At 35.9% G+C, this 15474-nt stretch overlaps 1 protein-coding gene across 13 annotated transcripts in view; it reads right to left on the minus strand.

The window, feature by feature from the left end:
• The window catches only part of phldb2b (pleckstrin homology-like domain, family B, member 2b), a 74418-nt gene extending 59169 nt beyond the window's left edge, over window positions 1–15249 (minus strand). For all 13 annotated transcript variants that reach the window (XM_073940744.1, XM_073940743.1, XM_073940739.1 and 10 more), the window contains exons 1-3: window positions 14957–15249; window positions 1410–1478; window positions 1215–1338 (exon numbers count right to left, since the gene is read on the minus strand). In XM_073940744.1, the coding sequence (XP_073796845.1) occupies window positions 1215–1338; window positions 1410–1478; window positions 14957–14980 (217 nt within the window). In that variant the 5' untranslated portion in view covers window positions 14981–15249. The remainder of the gene's footprint in view (window positions 1–1214; window positions 1339–1409; window positions 1479–14956) is intronic.
• Window positions 15250–15474: the final 225 nt, after the last annotated feature.

The following is a 15474-nucleotide window of genomic DNA, read 5'->3' on the forward strand; positions in this document are numbered from 1 at the left end:
TTATTGTACCTTTATCACATGCAGAATTTCACAATTAAACTGTAAACAATTAGATGGACATAAAGCATGTATTTCTGTTTTAAAATCTCATGTCAATTATCTTGATACTAATTTCCTCCAATTCCATTTCAAATGCATTCAATACAAGAGACGCATCACAAAGTTGCATTTAAATAAAGCAAGAGCACAGTGTTCATGGTGATGCAAGAGTGCTGTAAAGTTTTCTAAATCATTGCTGTTGAAGCAAATATATAATTGATAATATATAATATAGTTGAAAATATATCATTAGGTTCATTATTGGCTTTATACTGTATATATTTTTTGAAAATTAACACATTTTATTTAATGTTATGGTAAAAGTCATGTGAAAACCTGGTAGGCTTACCTTTTATTTTTTTTATTTTTATATCTAATTGCTACCAAAGTACTGGTTCTTATGCTAATGTGTAAATTCAAATACCTATTGAATGACCCAAGTGGTTCCTTGATGCATCAAAATTACAGATAATATAAATACTCAATATTTGAGAGAATGCAAAACCACTGAAATAGGCTGTTTTATTTCTCATTAAGATGGTAAATAAATGATAAGTGCAGTGTGAATCAACATTTGATAGCATGGCTGGAAAGCATAACAGCCCTGGAACATCAGGCTAGCAATTTTGCGAGCCCTCTACTGTTAATTAAAACCTACATTCAGAAAAATTTAACTCACAGAAATACACATTAATGTTCTTTATGATCATAAAACAGCACAGAGCTACAAATATTATATGTTGATTATTAATTTTCAGATATAATACAGAAATGCTTTGTTTGTGTATCAGTTCTGAATAAATATTTTCATCTCATTTTAATATAACAGAGCTAATACTGATAACTGATATGTACTTTTCACCCCATTACATCTCTAGTGTAATCAGAGACAGGTGGACCCTCTTTAGGGCAAAGACTAAATAAAACACACCTGCTTCCGGCATGGGGAATATTACATTAGAAAAACCCCATCCTTCCTCCTCCTTCCTTTTACGATAACCTAAGCTCGCCAGCAACAAAAAAAAGCCACATGGATCCACTATTTTATGAAGGCACACATAGATGGAGGGTCACATCTATTCTTTGCAGGCTATTGTTCATGGATATTTGGGTTTGTGTGAAGGAGGGATGATCATGTGATAAGACAAGTCAAACAGAGAGACAAAAGCTCATACCCTCTTTCAGCGGTAGAAGAGTAATGGCCACACTGAGTCTTCCACTGCCCAGACTGACCAGATGAGGGGTTGCAGTTTGTACCTTCAGTCCTTTTCCTGTATCAATCAAATCCAACGGTGGACTCTGAAAAAAAGTATTCAAGTTCATTAAAAGTTCCCGAGTCAAAATAAAGTGCTTAAATATGGTCTGCTTACTTTAGGAGAATTGAAGCTCTGGTCTGACTCGGGTTCGAGGATACTTGCAGGACAGTTTGCCTCTGTGTCCTGTACCACACAAGGAGAACAAAGGGCTGATATGTTTAAATGTACACATGCTTGTTGTATAACTTTGAATATAATTGTCAAGAGATTTACAGACTTTTTCCTCACTTAAAATTGTTTTTGTTTTAGGTGGAGTAGCAATATGTTCATGATTCTCTTTTGTCATACAAAAAAGTGAGTGCAGACATTGTCAAACTACTATCTATCTATATATATATATATATATATATATATATATATATATATATATATATATATATATATATATATATATATATATATATATATATATATATATATATATATATATATATATATATATATATGGTGGCTTTGTCTTAAAGTTTTAAGAAATTTGAAACAAGCATAGTTAAAAAAATACATATATGTTAGCATGTTTCTAGCATGGATTGGCATGTTTTTTGCAAGGCTGTTAATAGAGGGTTCTGAGTAGTTGCTAATGGGTTGCTAGGGTGTTATGAATGGTTGCTAGGGTGTTTTGACTGTTTGTTAAGGTGTTCATCCCAACCAATGGTGTGACGAATCCAGCCATGAAAAGCATCAACTGCTATATCTCCTTTATGCATCTTCAATAGCTTGAGAAGGGGTGGATTCTGGTTATACACTTTCCATCCCCAGGCAGAAAAAAAAATTCTTAATAGGTTTGAGGAATGGAGAATATGGAGGAGATAAACAACTAAAAGACGTGAACAAGTTATGAATCAGATGAGCTCTGATTTCTAAATCGCACTTATGTGTGACAGGTGTTTACCCATGTGATTCATTCAGAGGGCAACTGACTTTACAATTTTGAATGACATTGTGTTCCCTGTAAAAACAAGAGATTTTCTGCATGAAAAGTGTGCCAAATGCTGAGAATTGTGTGTAGTGTTTTTAAAAAACTGTTTTAAACCTGCAATTTGAGTGTAAAGCAGGAATTGGTTCAGAGGGTTGCATCAGTTACATGTTGTAGTCATTGTGTCTGAAGTACAAGTAATTGTGTGTAAACAACTGAAAAAAACTGTAATCGTGCTTGTTTGAAGATAAGGTTTGGTCTTTAATGGTATAAGAAAATGGAGCAAGGGTTCAGAAAATGTGTTTTAGTTAATTAGTTGTTTTAGTAGTTTTTTTTTTTTAATCAAGAAAAACTGTAATAAGTATACCATCCAAAAAAGGGAGACAATTAATTTTTATTTATATGCTTATCATGGGGGCATTTATTTGATCATAATACAATTTAAAATAAAAGTATTCTATGCAAATTTTGTTCTGAAGCTTTCAGAGAAGGATTAAACATCTAATTTTACTTTTGGAGTAGCTAAATCTGATTTGCACCTCAAATATTTGCATAAATTGGCATGGTGGAAAGGAAAAAGAAAGAAAGAGAAAGAAAGAAAGAGAAAGAAAGAAAGAAAGAAAGAGAAAGGGAAAAAGAAAGAAAGAAAGAAAGAAAGAGAAAGGGGAAAGAAAGAAAGAGAAAGAAAGAAAGAAAGAAAGAAAGAAAGAAAGAAAGAAAGAAAGAAAGGAAGAAAGAAAGAAGGAAAGAAAGTAAGGCATATCTTGCTTTCATTTTTGACTGCATATTTTTCTATTAACTAATGCCAAATGTTTTCTGAATTTCATGTAGCAACCATTGCAGCAATGCTTGGCAGCCTTAGACTTCTGTTTCATGGAGAAAAGCAGCATGAACATTCTTCACTATTCATTTTCCCCCATAGAATATGAGTTGGAGAGGTATAAAGGTAAGTAAGTAATTGACTAACCCCTTAAAATGTCCCTAATCATCTGCATTGTCCTCTCCAGTATGATGTTTACAAAAACACACTTCAGCCCACATCAGCAAACACTTGCTAGCTATCTGTCAGTTCTAGTTTGAACACCACTGACTGAATCCAGATAAGGCAAAAGCTATTATGTTTAATGGCACACCAGTAACAAGATAGTAGTTCAGAGACCCTCACAAACAGCCCCTGAGGGCCATAAACATCAGAGTGAACACACTTGCAGTCTCTAATCCAGCTTTACATGTTACACAGGTCACAATGTGTGTGAAAACCAGTCCACGGGGGACAAAAAAACAACAGAGAGTGGGAGGAAAAGGCAGGAATGTTCCATGCCTACTATTTCCCACGAGTCATTGGGAGTGTTTGGCATACCATGCCAGTGGAGATGTAGTGAGAAATGGCTCTTGCCACCCTAGAGTTAGCATACAAAGAGGCCCAGACGTTTAAGCTAACCTCACTTACCCACAAACACATGCACATGCAGACTCCGAACACCAAAAGAGGGTTTTAGGCATCAAAACAATGTGTAATTTTAGTTATTTTCCCATTGCATGTCCTGCCCCCCCCCACCCCCTTCAACAAATAACTTAATACATTTAGACACAATTAATGTATTCATTTCAACCAGTTAGGCTAAACATCAAACTAAATGGATGAATGCCAGCTTACAGGGTTTCTGCAGGGTCTTAAAAAGTTTTAAAATTTCTTAAAACTCAAAATCCAAATTTTAGGCCTTAAAAAGTCTTCATTTACTGCAATACTGTGTTTTAGGTCTTATTTAAAAAAAAAAAAAAAAAAAAAAACAGGTCTTATTTTTCCTGTGTTCATGTATTCCTGCCCAATCTGTCCAAAACCCATACAATCATCAACAAAACATCTTAATAAAACTTTAACAATTTTATTTAAAAAGGTAATTTTAAACTTTATTTATCATAATGGTTGAATTATCTTCTTTACAATAACATTTGTTAATACAATGTAAATTATATTTATACAATGTAAATTTTATACAGTAAATACTAGTTCTCCATATATTTACTGCTGACGACACTGACCTGGACAGATTGTTGTCCATAGATTTAGTTTATTGTAGTTTTTAAACCTTTTAAAACTTTTGTTCATGTTTTATTATTATTTTTAAGAAGTTTATGTTGGGAAAAAGTGTATGTATACAAGTAGAGCTTGCTTGTTTTTACACAATATTTAAAATATTTAGCTTAGAAATAAAATCTAAAATATTGTAATTGTTTATTATTAATGTATTATGAGTATTAAATTATAATAATTTGTTTTGATAGGTCAAGTAAAAATCTTTTTCATCTGGGTCATTTGAAAAGTTATTTTGCCTTAAGCGCATAATGAGTCTAAAATTTTATTCATAATGGTCTTAAAATGGTCTAAAAAAGTCTTAAATTTAACTCTGTGAGACTTGCAGAAACCCTGAGATTAAAACGAAGGGTTTTCGATCACATTTTATAGTACAGCACATGCGTACTTATTTTAAAAAGTATATAATGTACATATATAGGGAGTTAAGGTCAAGGTTAGTTTCAGGGGTAGTTTAAGTTATAGTATAGTTTTTACACATTAATACACAGTACTTTTCTGAACCATTTCTGTTGCAAGTTACTATATGAAGTCACAATGTGAGTCAATTTCCGCTATCTTTAAAATGATAAAAAAATATATATTTTTATATTTTGCAATGGCAATTATACATTTAACAGTTTTTAACTTATTCTCGCCATTCTCTGTGTGTCATTCCTGATATGCCTAAGAGGAACTTCTAACCATTACTGCCTCACGCTGTTCCCGTTTCCTCAGATACAAAACTGATTTCCTGAATGAGGTCACTGCTGTTTAAACACCCTCATTTCCAATCCACACGTCAGGGTCCAATAAGAGCACCCACAGCCACACTTCTATACTACTGTTCGCCATACTGGTAACATGTTTACATTAACGTTCTGTTTGTAAGTTTGACCACAGATACTTAAAAAAAAAAAGACTAAAAATGCAAGTATAAGTTATTTTGATGGCCCCCTTTAGACATCATGTTGACTTCATACACTACTTGACAAAAGTATTGTTGCCTTTCAAAATTTTAGGAACAACAAATAATAACTTGACTTCTAGTTGATCATTCGGTATCAGAAGTGGCTTATATGAAAGATCTCAGGCTGTCAATGTTGACATCCTCTCTGCAGATCTCTTGCACACCCTCATACTGAATGTAACCCCAAACCATGATTTTTCCTTGACTGATTTCTGTGAGAATCTTGTGCCCATGCGGGTTCCAATAGGTCTTCCCAATCATCACAAATATTGCAGATGCAGTTCAACAGATGATTCATTGGAAAAATCTACCTTCTTCCACTTTTTCTAATGATCAACTAGCAGCCAAGTTATTATTTGTTGCTCTTACAACTGGGATCGGCGACAATACTACATCCTACATTCCAACTTGGAGTTATTTTATTGATGGTCTCACAAGAGACATTATAGTGACTATAATGATTTTTGCTTGTTAGCTTATTCCATTAAGCTTATTCCCAACCCTTAACTATCTACTAATACTGCAATGAGAGTTAGTTGATAGTTTGCATACTTTAGTTAACAAAATGTTTAAAAGGCAGCTATAAAATAAAGTGTAACAAAAATGTTTTTTTATTCCACATTTAGCATTGCCTAATAAAGGCATGTGGTAAAACAAACATTTACTTTTGCAATAATAAAATAAAAGCAAATATCGAATAACCAAACACTGAAGGAATGGGAAAAATGTCAAACATTTTTTAGGCAGGCTTAAGTGCACTACTGTTGAAAGAGTCTGTAAGATTTACAAATATTTTTGAAAGGCTCCTTTTTTCAACAAACATGCAGTCATTTTATATTGTACATATACTGCCAGTTAAAACTTCAAATCAACAGCATTTATTTAAAATAGCAATCTTAGTCACTTTTGAGACTAATTTGTAACATTTTACGCAATTATGTGTTTGACCCCAAACCTTTGAACGGCAGCATACTCTGTAAAAAATACGTTCATTAACTTTTGTATAACTGTGAATTTTTAACACGCTGTAAAACCCAACAGTCAAATGTATCAAATGAAATGAGTGTAGTTTACACAAAATTTACTGTAAGCTAATTCTACTAATTTAAAAAGAGTTTTGAACCCTTTGTTGAAGTTAATGAGTAAATAAAGTGATTAAGTGTTGATTAAACATTAATAATGTACACATGCAACTAACTAACTAACTAACTAACTTAAATGAAGTAAGTTCACAGTACTTCTATAGATTAGTTTTATAACTCAAATGGTTTGTAGCAATCAGTTTCCCCAAACAGTTTGAGTTGCCTTAACTAATAAGGTTTTACAGTACTCAGTTGGTTTGAGTTCTCTTCTTTTATTGGGTTTTTCTGTGCTCAAATAGCTTCATGTACTCAAATGGATTAAGTTCACAGTACTTATTAGGATTAGATTTGAACCTAAATGGTTTGTTGCAATTGGTTTCCTCAAATGGTTTGAGTAACTTATTGGGTTTTACGGTGCAGAACTTGTCCATAGCTCTTCATTTATAGGTATTTTCAGAAATTTATACCTTTTTGATATGAATTATATTGATCTTGATGTCTCCTCTGAAAAATTAACTATAGTCTAACAGAGTGATTGACTTTTATTGACATTTTAATAGTTTGAAACAATATATTTTCTTGGTTTTTCATATCAATTACTGGTACAAAAAAAAAAAAACTAGTAATGAGCTGCTGTTGTTATATTACATTCTGTTATATTACATGTTATATAAGTAGATACGCTTAGATAAGCTTATTTATACCATAAACTCACCTGATTTAAAGTAAACATGAAATAATCTCTATTCACTGAGGTTAATTTCCTCTCTTTTTTTTAACTGCATGGTCAAATTGAAGTTCTGTGAGACTTTTAACACCCTTGACGTTCCCAAGAGGGCACTTGACTATTACATGACCTACTTTATAGTTCAACAACAACTGCACATGAACTATAAACCCCCTCCTCAACTCTCTTTGCCCTCTTTTCCTGACAGGTAGACAGGCGTGTTCCTGCAGGAATGTCCCAGTATTTTGCTTTGGAGAATGGCTTAGGTATGTCACCCCAGGATCAAAATACCAGCTACATTCCTCTCTAGCACCTCTCCGTCCAATCAGCTCGTAGGATTACAGATGTGGGCGACTGTGGGGCGATAAGGGCAGGTTTGCTATTTACACGCTGGATGATCTTTGTTCGCTGACCCTGACTATGGCTTTAATCATCAAGACCTCTTGATCCAGGTAATGTTCAGGCATGTTTAGACAGCTAACAAACAAGCCAGATTGTTCATAAAGACTGTGGGTTTTTTACACACAGGAAAGAAATCAAACAGGGGAAGGAAGAGGGGGGTGAGTGTTAATTTGAAAACAACATTAATTTTATGAGCCACCGAGACAGGATGAGAGATAAGACACACACACAGAAGAATAATGAGACATCAGATCAATGATGGAGTGAGCAAGGCCAGAATTTGACACAAAACGCTTTTTGAGACTTTGTGCTTTTGCGCAAGACACGATGTGGGAGGACATTCCTGAAAACTCAGCTGTAGCACACATGGGACGATCAAAGAGGCATTGCACATTTCAAAGTCTCACCCAGAGCTGCAGGACGGGTGGTGACGGCCACATACAAGGTTAGCGTTTCGGCAGACGGGTGGGAGATTTAAAAAGGGAAACGGTCTGTCAGCCTTTCCCTGTTTTCATTCCTTTCCTCCATCAGATATAACCAGATCACTGGCAGAAACGCGCTCGCTTTCCAGGTCATTTCCAAATGCGTTTGGCGTGGGCTGATCTTGGTTGTGATGGCTGGGTTAATCTTTCTGCCTTCCATATACGAGCTGTGACCAGAATGGCATTCTAGCTTACTATTTATTGTTATCCGCTATACAAGTATTAAAACCTAATATTTATTGTTAACATCTGTTCCTTTAATATAAATTCACAGTTATGCCATTTAAGACATATATTTTCTCTTTTAAATTTCTTTCCTAGTGTGAAAAACTTTTGAATTATCTAAAAGGACATTTCCCGTTCATTTACTGGAGTAGAAGTTTCTACAGGTGTTGAAGGCTCTTCATGAAAGCATCAATGGCAGTTAAAAATGGATAGTGTGACCAGTGTAGTCTGATGTAGGTCTTTTAGAGTGAATCATTCATTTTCCTTCGGCTTAGTACTTTATTTATCAGGGGTCGCCACAGTGCAATGAACCACCAATTATTCCCAGCCATTTTGAATGTTATCACTCGATTGAATGGGCGGTATCAGTGGTTATCAGTGGATAGATATGGGCCAGTAGGGGCATTCTGTGCCTACTAGTGCCTACCAGCCCAAGACCGGTTACTCACTGAAGCTAAGGAGGGCTGAGCCTGGTCAGTACCTGGATGGGAGACCACATGGGAAAACTAGGTTCCTGTTGGAAGTGGTCTTAGTGAGGCCAGCAGGAGGTGCTCAACCTGTAGTCTGGGTGAGTCCTAATGAAGGGGACACTATACTGTCATTGGGCACTGTCTTTCGGATAAGGCGATAAACCGAGGTGCTGACTCTCTGTGGTCATTAAAAATCCCATGGCACTTCTTTTAAAGAGTAGGGGTGTAACCCTGGTGTCCTGGCCAAATTCCCTCTTAGCCCTTAACCATCATAGCCTCCCAATCATCCTCATCCACTAAATTAGCTGTATCACCGTTTCTTCACTCCACTTATAGCTGGTGTGTGGTGAGCGCACTGGTGCCGTTGTCTTGTGGCTGCCATCGCATCATCCAAGTGGATGCTGCACACTGATTGTGGTGTGGAGAGACCCCCCCCCCTCCTCATGATTGTGAAGCGCTTTGGGTGTATGGCCATACACAATAAATGTGCTATATAAATACACACATTATATTACATTACTCAGAAGGCTGTTGTCATCCACCCTCATGGTTCATCAGCTATAGATCACATACGGCTGTGGCTGGAAGTTAACAAGAATTATTTATATTATTTATTAAATTTTCCATTAATTATATTTTATTAACACCTACCCCAAACCTAAACCCAACTGTCACAGTAATGTTAAAACAGATCTGGAGTCTTCTCTATTAGTATAGCTGGTTAACCATGTAGATGGATGATAACAGCCTTCTGAGCCTACTGAAAGGCCCATACTGATCCATATCTATCAGCTGATAACACTCATTGAGTCGACTGATAACATTCAAAGTGGGTGCTATTCCTGCATATGCTTTACCCAGCGGATGTCCTTCTAGTTGCAACTCATTACTGGGAAACATATACTCTCACATTCACACATACACACTCGCATATTACGGGCAATTTTGGTTACCCAATTCACCTATAGCGCATGTGTTTGGACTGTGGGGGAAACCGGAGCCAGAGTGAATCATTCAGTCTAATTTGTGAATATATGACTGTTATAAATTATTTCAGGTGCAACCAATTTAAACGTGTAGTCGAATTCCTGAATGCATCACTCTTGAGATCCTGTTATTTTTAGTAAATCAAAAAATTATTTGTTCCACCTGAAAAAATAATTCATAACAGTCATATATTCAGTGTAGTCATTCTTGAAAAACAAGACTTATGAGCCGGTTCTCTTAATGAACAGTTCAAAAAGCATTTTTAGATTCCTCCTGATGATCCTTCACTGAACTGAAGTGATTAGAGCATTGGCTGGATCAACATCTGACTCACTGAACTGCCAAATATGATTATTTGCCGTAATGAGTATCCAAATTTACAGAGGGAATAAATTAAGAGATTTTTTGGTGCATTTTGAACAAAGTCTTATATCCATGAAATGACATGAATGCAGGCTTTGTTTCTCCTCTGAATATATAGTTTCATATATTAAACAGATGTCATGTCAAGCTTACGCTTTATTAGGGTTCAGCATCGTTTTATTAAAGGCCGCACACTTGCCTCGTAAACAATGTCAGCATAGAAAGCTCATCAGATCTCTCAAAGGTGGCGAAGCAGCGTTGCTTATTTAGTCCAGTCTGTCACATGTGACAATGATCTCATTGTGCCTGGACCTCAGCTTAATACGGGATCCCCTTCATGGCATGCAACTCATTTACGAAGGCTTGGACACTCAATGATGCGAGATCTTTTAGGTAGACAAACCACTCTCTGTTCTGGGTTTCCTCTGCTTCCAGTCTTTGACTTATATGAGGCCATTGAAAATCATTATGTTGCATGAGGAGGGGGATGTTAGTGGCGTTATGTTTAAAAATAACAATCGTTAGCTATAAAGACCGTAATTACGATAGCAGTTTGGAACTGTTTGTGGCAGGATGGCGAACATGACTCGCAGTTATTTTCTTTTTCAATTAACGACTTGAGGGATTGAATACATAATTTGCCTGCACCATTAAAATGCATGCTTTTTTAAATGATCTGAAAAAACATATTAAGACCGCTCAAACGATTAGCTCCAAATTCCAAAGTGAACAAATGAAAAAGTGGAATGTTGTTACAGCTGCAGGAATAAGAACCGAAAGGAAATCCACGTTAGGCTGCAAAACCTTACGTAATATTATTTTAACAGTATTCACCTAAACCTAAGATTTCTTTTGAGATTGTCTTTTTAAACGTCAAGCCACTTTAAAATATGAAGTATACCCTGCTGAAGTACAAATCGAAGCTGTTCTCTGACTTTCAACACTGTATGATTGTCAGGTTTTTGTTAATGTTCTAAAATGTTGACATTATTTTAACACTCGCTACGTTCATCTGCATTCTGACCATAATTCATTAGGCTATTTATTAATATTTTTATTCATTTATTAAAATATTTTTCTTGATTGATAATTAAAATAACAGTATATACACTCACCGGCTGCAGAGTTGTACACCTGTCTAACTGCTCGATAATGCAAATTTCTAATCAGCCAATCACATGGCAGCAGCCTAGTGTATTTAGAAATGTTAGACATGTGCACGCAGACGTGGTCAAGACGATCTCCTGCAGTTTAAACCGAGCATCAGAATGGGGAGGAAAGGTGATTTAAGTAATTTTGAACGTGACATGTTTGTTGGTGCCAAACGGGTTGATCTGAGTATTTCAGAAACTGCTGATCTTCTGAGATATTCACGCACAACCATCTCTTGGGTTTACAAAGAATGGTCCAAAAAAGAGAAAATATCCAGTTCTGTGGGCGCAAATGCCTTGTTGATGCCAGAGGTCAGAGGAGAATGGCCAGACAGTAACTCAAATAACCACTCGTTACAACCGAGGTATACAGAAGAGCATCTCTGAACGCACAACATGTCCAACTTTGAGGCAGATGGGCTACAGTAGCAGAAGACCACTCCGGGTGCTACTCATGTCAACAAAGAACAGGAAACTGAAGCTATAATTCGCACAGGCTCACCAAAATTGGACAATAGAAAATTGGAAAAACGTTGCCTGGTCTGATGAGTCTTGATTTTTGCTGCGACATTCGGATGGTAGGGTCAGAATTTGTTATCAATAACATGAAAGCATGGATCCATCCTGCCTTGGATCAACTGTTCAGGCTGGTGGTGTAATGGTGTGGGAGATATTTTCTTGGCACACTTGGGCCCATTAGTACCAATTAAGCATCTGGTCATTGCCACAGCCTACCTGAGTATTGTTGGCTACTTACAGCAGGATAATGCGCCATGTAATCAACAGTGAGGTGTACCTATTAAAGTGGCCGGCGAGTGTATAATTATAATTATGTATCATTCAGAAATCACACTTGTGATCATTGGCAGTTAAAGCAGATTGAGGATAAGCATATAAATTTGCATTGGAGATATAATTATTTATCTATTTATTTATTTAGAGATTATGTGATTATGAGTCATTTTAAATCATATGCAAACTAACAATTGCCAGAAAAGTCACATCATTTCATGCAGTGCAATTTTGATGAAGTAAAACGTTTAAAATATCACTTTTTGAGAAGTGTGAGAAGACCACCAAAGGGTGAACATAAATTGTAATCTTTTGCATCAATGGTTTTAAGAAGATCCTTTAACTTCCATAAATAATTTCCAAAGCAAATTAAGTGGTAAAATGTTCTTTATGTTAATAAAATGCTGTTCATGATCATTAAAAGAGCTGTTCACTGGAATGATCTTTAAAAGTTTTGTGGCTTTGAAAGCTCTCTGTTGAAACCAAGAGTATGACTTCAGGCAGATGTTTGTTAAATTCAGCCAGGCTTTAGCTAGCCAGAGCCACAGGGGGTATATTTATTAAAAGAATCATCACTCAGCACATGTGATTACTGTCTCTGTGGCATCTGCACAGTAATCAACAATGATTTCACACCTGTTTATCACAGAAAGCTCTTTGAGTCAGCTGGATCGCAGATTAACACACCTGAGCCAAATTGTGCAAAGTTCAATGTTTTCACAACTACAGTGTCTGGATCACTTGTAGCATCTCTCTCTGTCTGTGTTTATTTCTTTTCTTCCTCTCGCACTGACTCATGAAATAATTGCTGCTCTTATGCATGTTACTCATGGCAATTGTGTACTGAGCGTAAAAGACGGTGTTTTACAACCATAACATCTGGTTTGAGGGTTCAAAATGTTGTTTTTGCATAGTAGATGGATCTTTTTTTTGTTCAGTTTGATTGATGAGTCTTTTTCAGAGACAATGAAATCTGCAGTCATGTCACAAGTTCATAACCTGCAGGTTATTTCTAATGTGGGTTATTTCATTGTCTATGATGTTGGATGTTTACTGTATGATGCCTATCTCTCAGTCACGAGTCATGATTCAGTGCCAGTGATGAATTCAGTAGACAAAACACATCCAGACCCAAAAGTCGGTCACAGATTAAAGTCAGAGTTCGCTCAAACATAAAAAAAGTTTTTCTTCATAAAATCTCAATGTATTGAGTCATAGGTATTACTTTTGTTTTGCCAATACACGTCTTTTTGGCACCACAAATTTCTGGTAGCCATGGGCTTGCATTTTATGAATCACCAAAGACCACAGTTTCTGTTAAAAATCTTCTAGATGTGGAGAAAAACTGTCTCCTACTGCCAGGATGGCCTGAAAATGAGTAAATTAACAGCAAATTTTCATTTCGGGTCAGTAAATGAAAAAACACTATAGCAGTCCAAATTATCAGTTTATTTATCCGCTATATAAGCAAACAGGTATTGAGGGGTTGTAGAGACATTCAAAAAAGATCATATTTTCTATTTTTTGCTATTTATATTTATTATATTATATTTAGTTATTTTATGTAAGACTGCAAATCAGATTCAATAATGCAGTATATCATTACATTATGTGTTCAGGTGATTTTTATTAAAGTTTATTCATTTTCCTTCAGCTCAGTCCATTAATTCAATTCAATTCAATTCAGCTTTATTTGTATAGCGCTTTTACAATGTAGATTGTGTCAAAGCAGCTTCACATAAATGGTCATAGTAACTGGATCAGGGTAGTTCAGTTTTTTAGTGTTTAAGTTCAGTTCAGTTTAGCTCAGTTCAGTGTGGTTTGAAGTCATTACTGAGAGTCCAAACACTGAAGAGCAATTCATCAGGGTTTGCCACAGCAGAATGAACCACCAACTTATCCAGCATTTGTTTTACACAGCAGATGACCTTCCAGCTCCAACCCAACCTCATTCAGACTTATAACACAACGGCCAATTTAGTTTATTCAATTTATAGCGAATGAGTTTGAACTGTGGGGGAAACTGGAGCACCTGGAGGAAACCCACGTGAGCACGGGGAGTACGTTCAAACTCCACACAGAAATGCCAACTGGGTTAGCCAAGACTTGAACCAGCCCTCTTGCTGTGAGGTGACAGTGCTACTCACTGCGCCACTGTGTCATGTCTTTTTGGCACCACAAATTGCTGGTAGCCATTGGCTTGCATTTTATGAATCACCAAAGACCACAGTTTCTGTTAAAAATCTTCTAAATGTTGTTCTATTGGGGAAAAATGATCTCTTACATCCAGGATAGCCTGAGAATGAGTGAATTAACAGTAAATTTTCATTTTGGGTCAGTTAAGGTGACTGCAGCCAAAATAAATAAATAAACACTAGCAGTCCAATTTATCCGTTTATTTACCCACTATAAAAGGAAACCGGTATTGAGTGGTTGTTCAGTGAGGGACACTCAAAAAAGATCATATTTTAAATTTATTCAGTATTTATATTTACAGTTATTGACTGCAATTCAAATTCAATACAGCTGTATAATTACAGCAAGCACTTGGTTAAGTTTTATGAGAGTTCATATTTGCTGTGATGGAAATAAAACTTAGATAAAAAAAATCCACAGCTGGGACAGCAGAAAGACGTCTTTTTTATTTTTTATTTTTTTAACATTCACTTTATAGAAATATAGCCTATTTATTTTAGGTGTCATTACCGATCCGCACCAGACAGAAGAATTCATTACCACCATCATTATCGTGATAATATACCATTACACATATACAATAAAGTTAGTAACATATATACAGGATATATACTTAAAAAATAACAACCAATTTTTCAAGAAATTTATTTCCGGGGACTCCATGCTTAATTTGAGTTACTGAATTTGATTAATTAAATGTTTACTTCGGGGTTTATATTTGCAGATTAATCAAATGACTAATAAAAGGAAAAAAGTAAACTTACCATTGCTGAAACGATGTCTGTCATATCCTATGGCTGTTCCAAACAAACACACTTATTGAAGATGCGTTGCGCTCTTCTCCAAATATACTCTGCGCTTCCAAATCACTGAGAGAAAATACCTCAGATATAAACTCCACCTCTTCGCCGAAAGTTTTAAAAATAAAACTAGCGAAACAATATGATCCAAAAAATGAGTTCGCAGAGTGATTAAACAAGTCCAGCAGTGGCTCTTTGGTGACTTTAAAGGCGCTGTCCTGACTGCTGTCGCTCTTGGCCAGCGGCGGCTCCGCTGTGCTGTGGAATGCGCAACAGCTGGAACCAGAACGTGCGGTGGTGATCTGAGCATGCGTTCTGGAGACCGGGGCGCGTGCACCTCAACTAGCATTGACAGTTCGATGCGCACAAGTCAAGACATTCACCAAAGCAGCAATTTAAAAGGTGTCACATGATCCTCAGCGTATTCTTAATATAAATGCATTTTTTTTTATTTTTAACGGTTTATTTTGTGACAAATTTGA

Source organism: Danio rerio, chromosome 24 (assembly GCF_049306965.1).
Source record: "Danio rerio strain Tuebingen ecotype United States chromosome 24, GRCz12tu, whole genome shotgun sequence".
Classification (NCBI taxonomy): domain Eukaryota; kingdom Metazoa; phylum Chordata; class Actinopteri; order Cypriniformes; family Danionidae; genus Danio; species Danio rerio.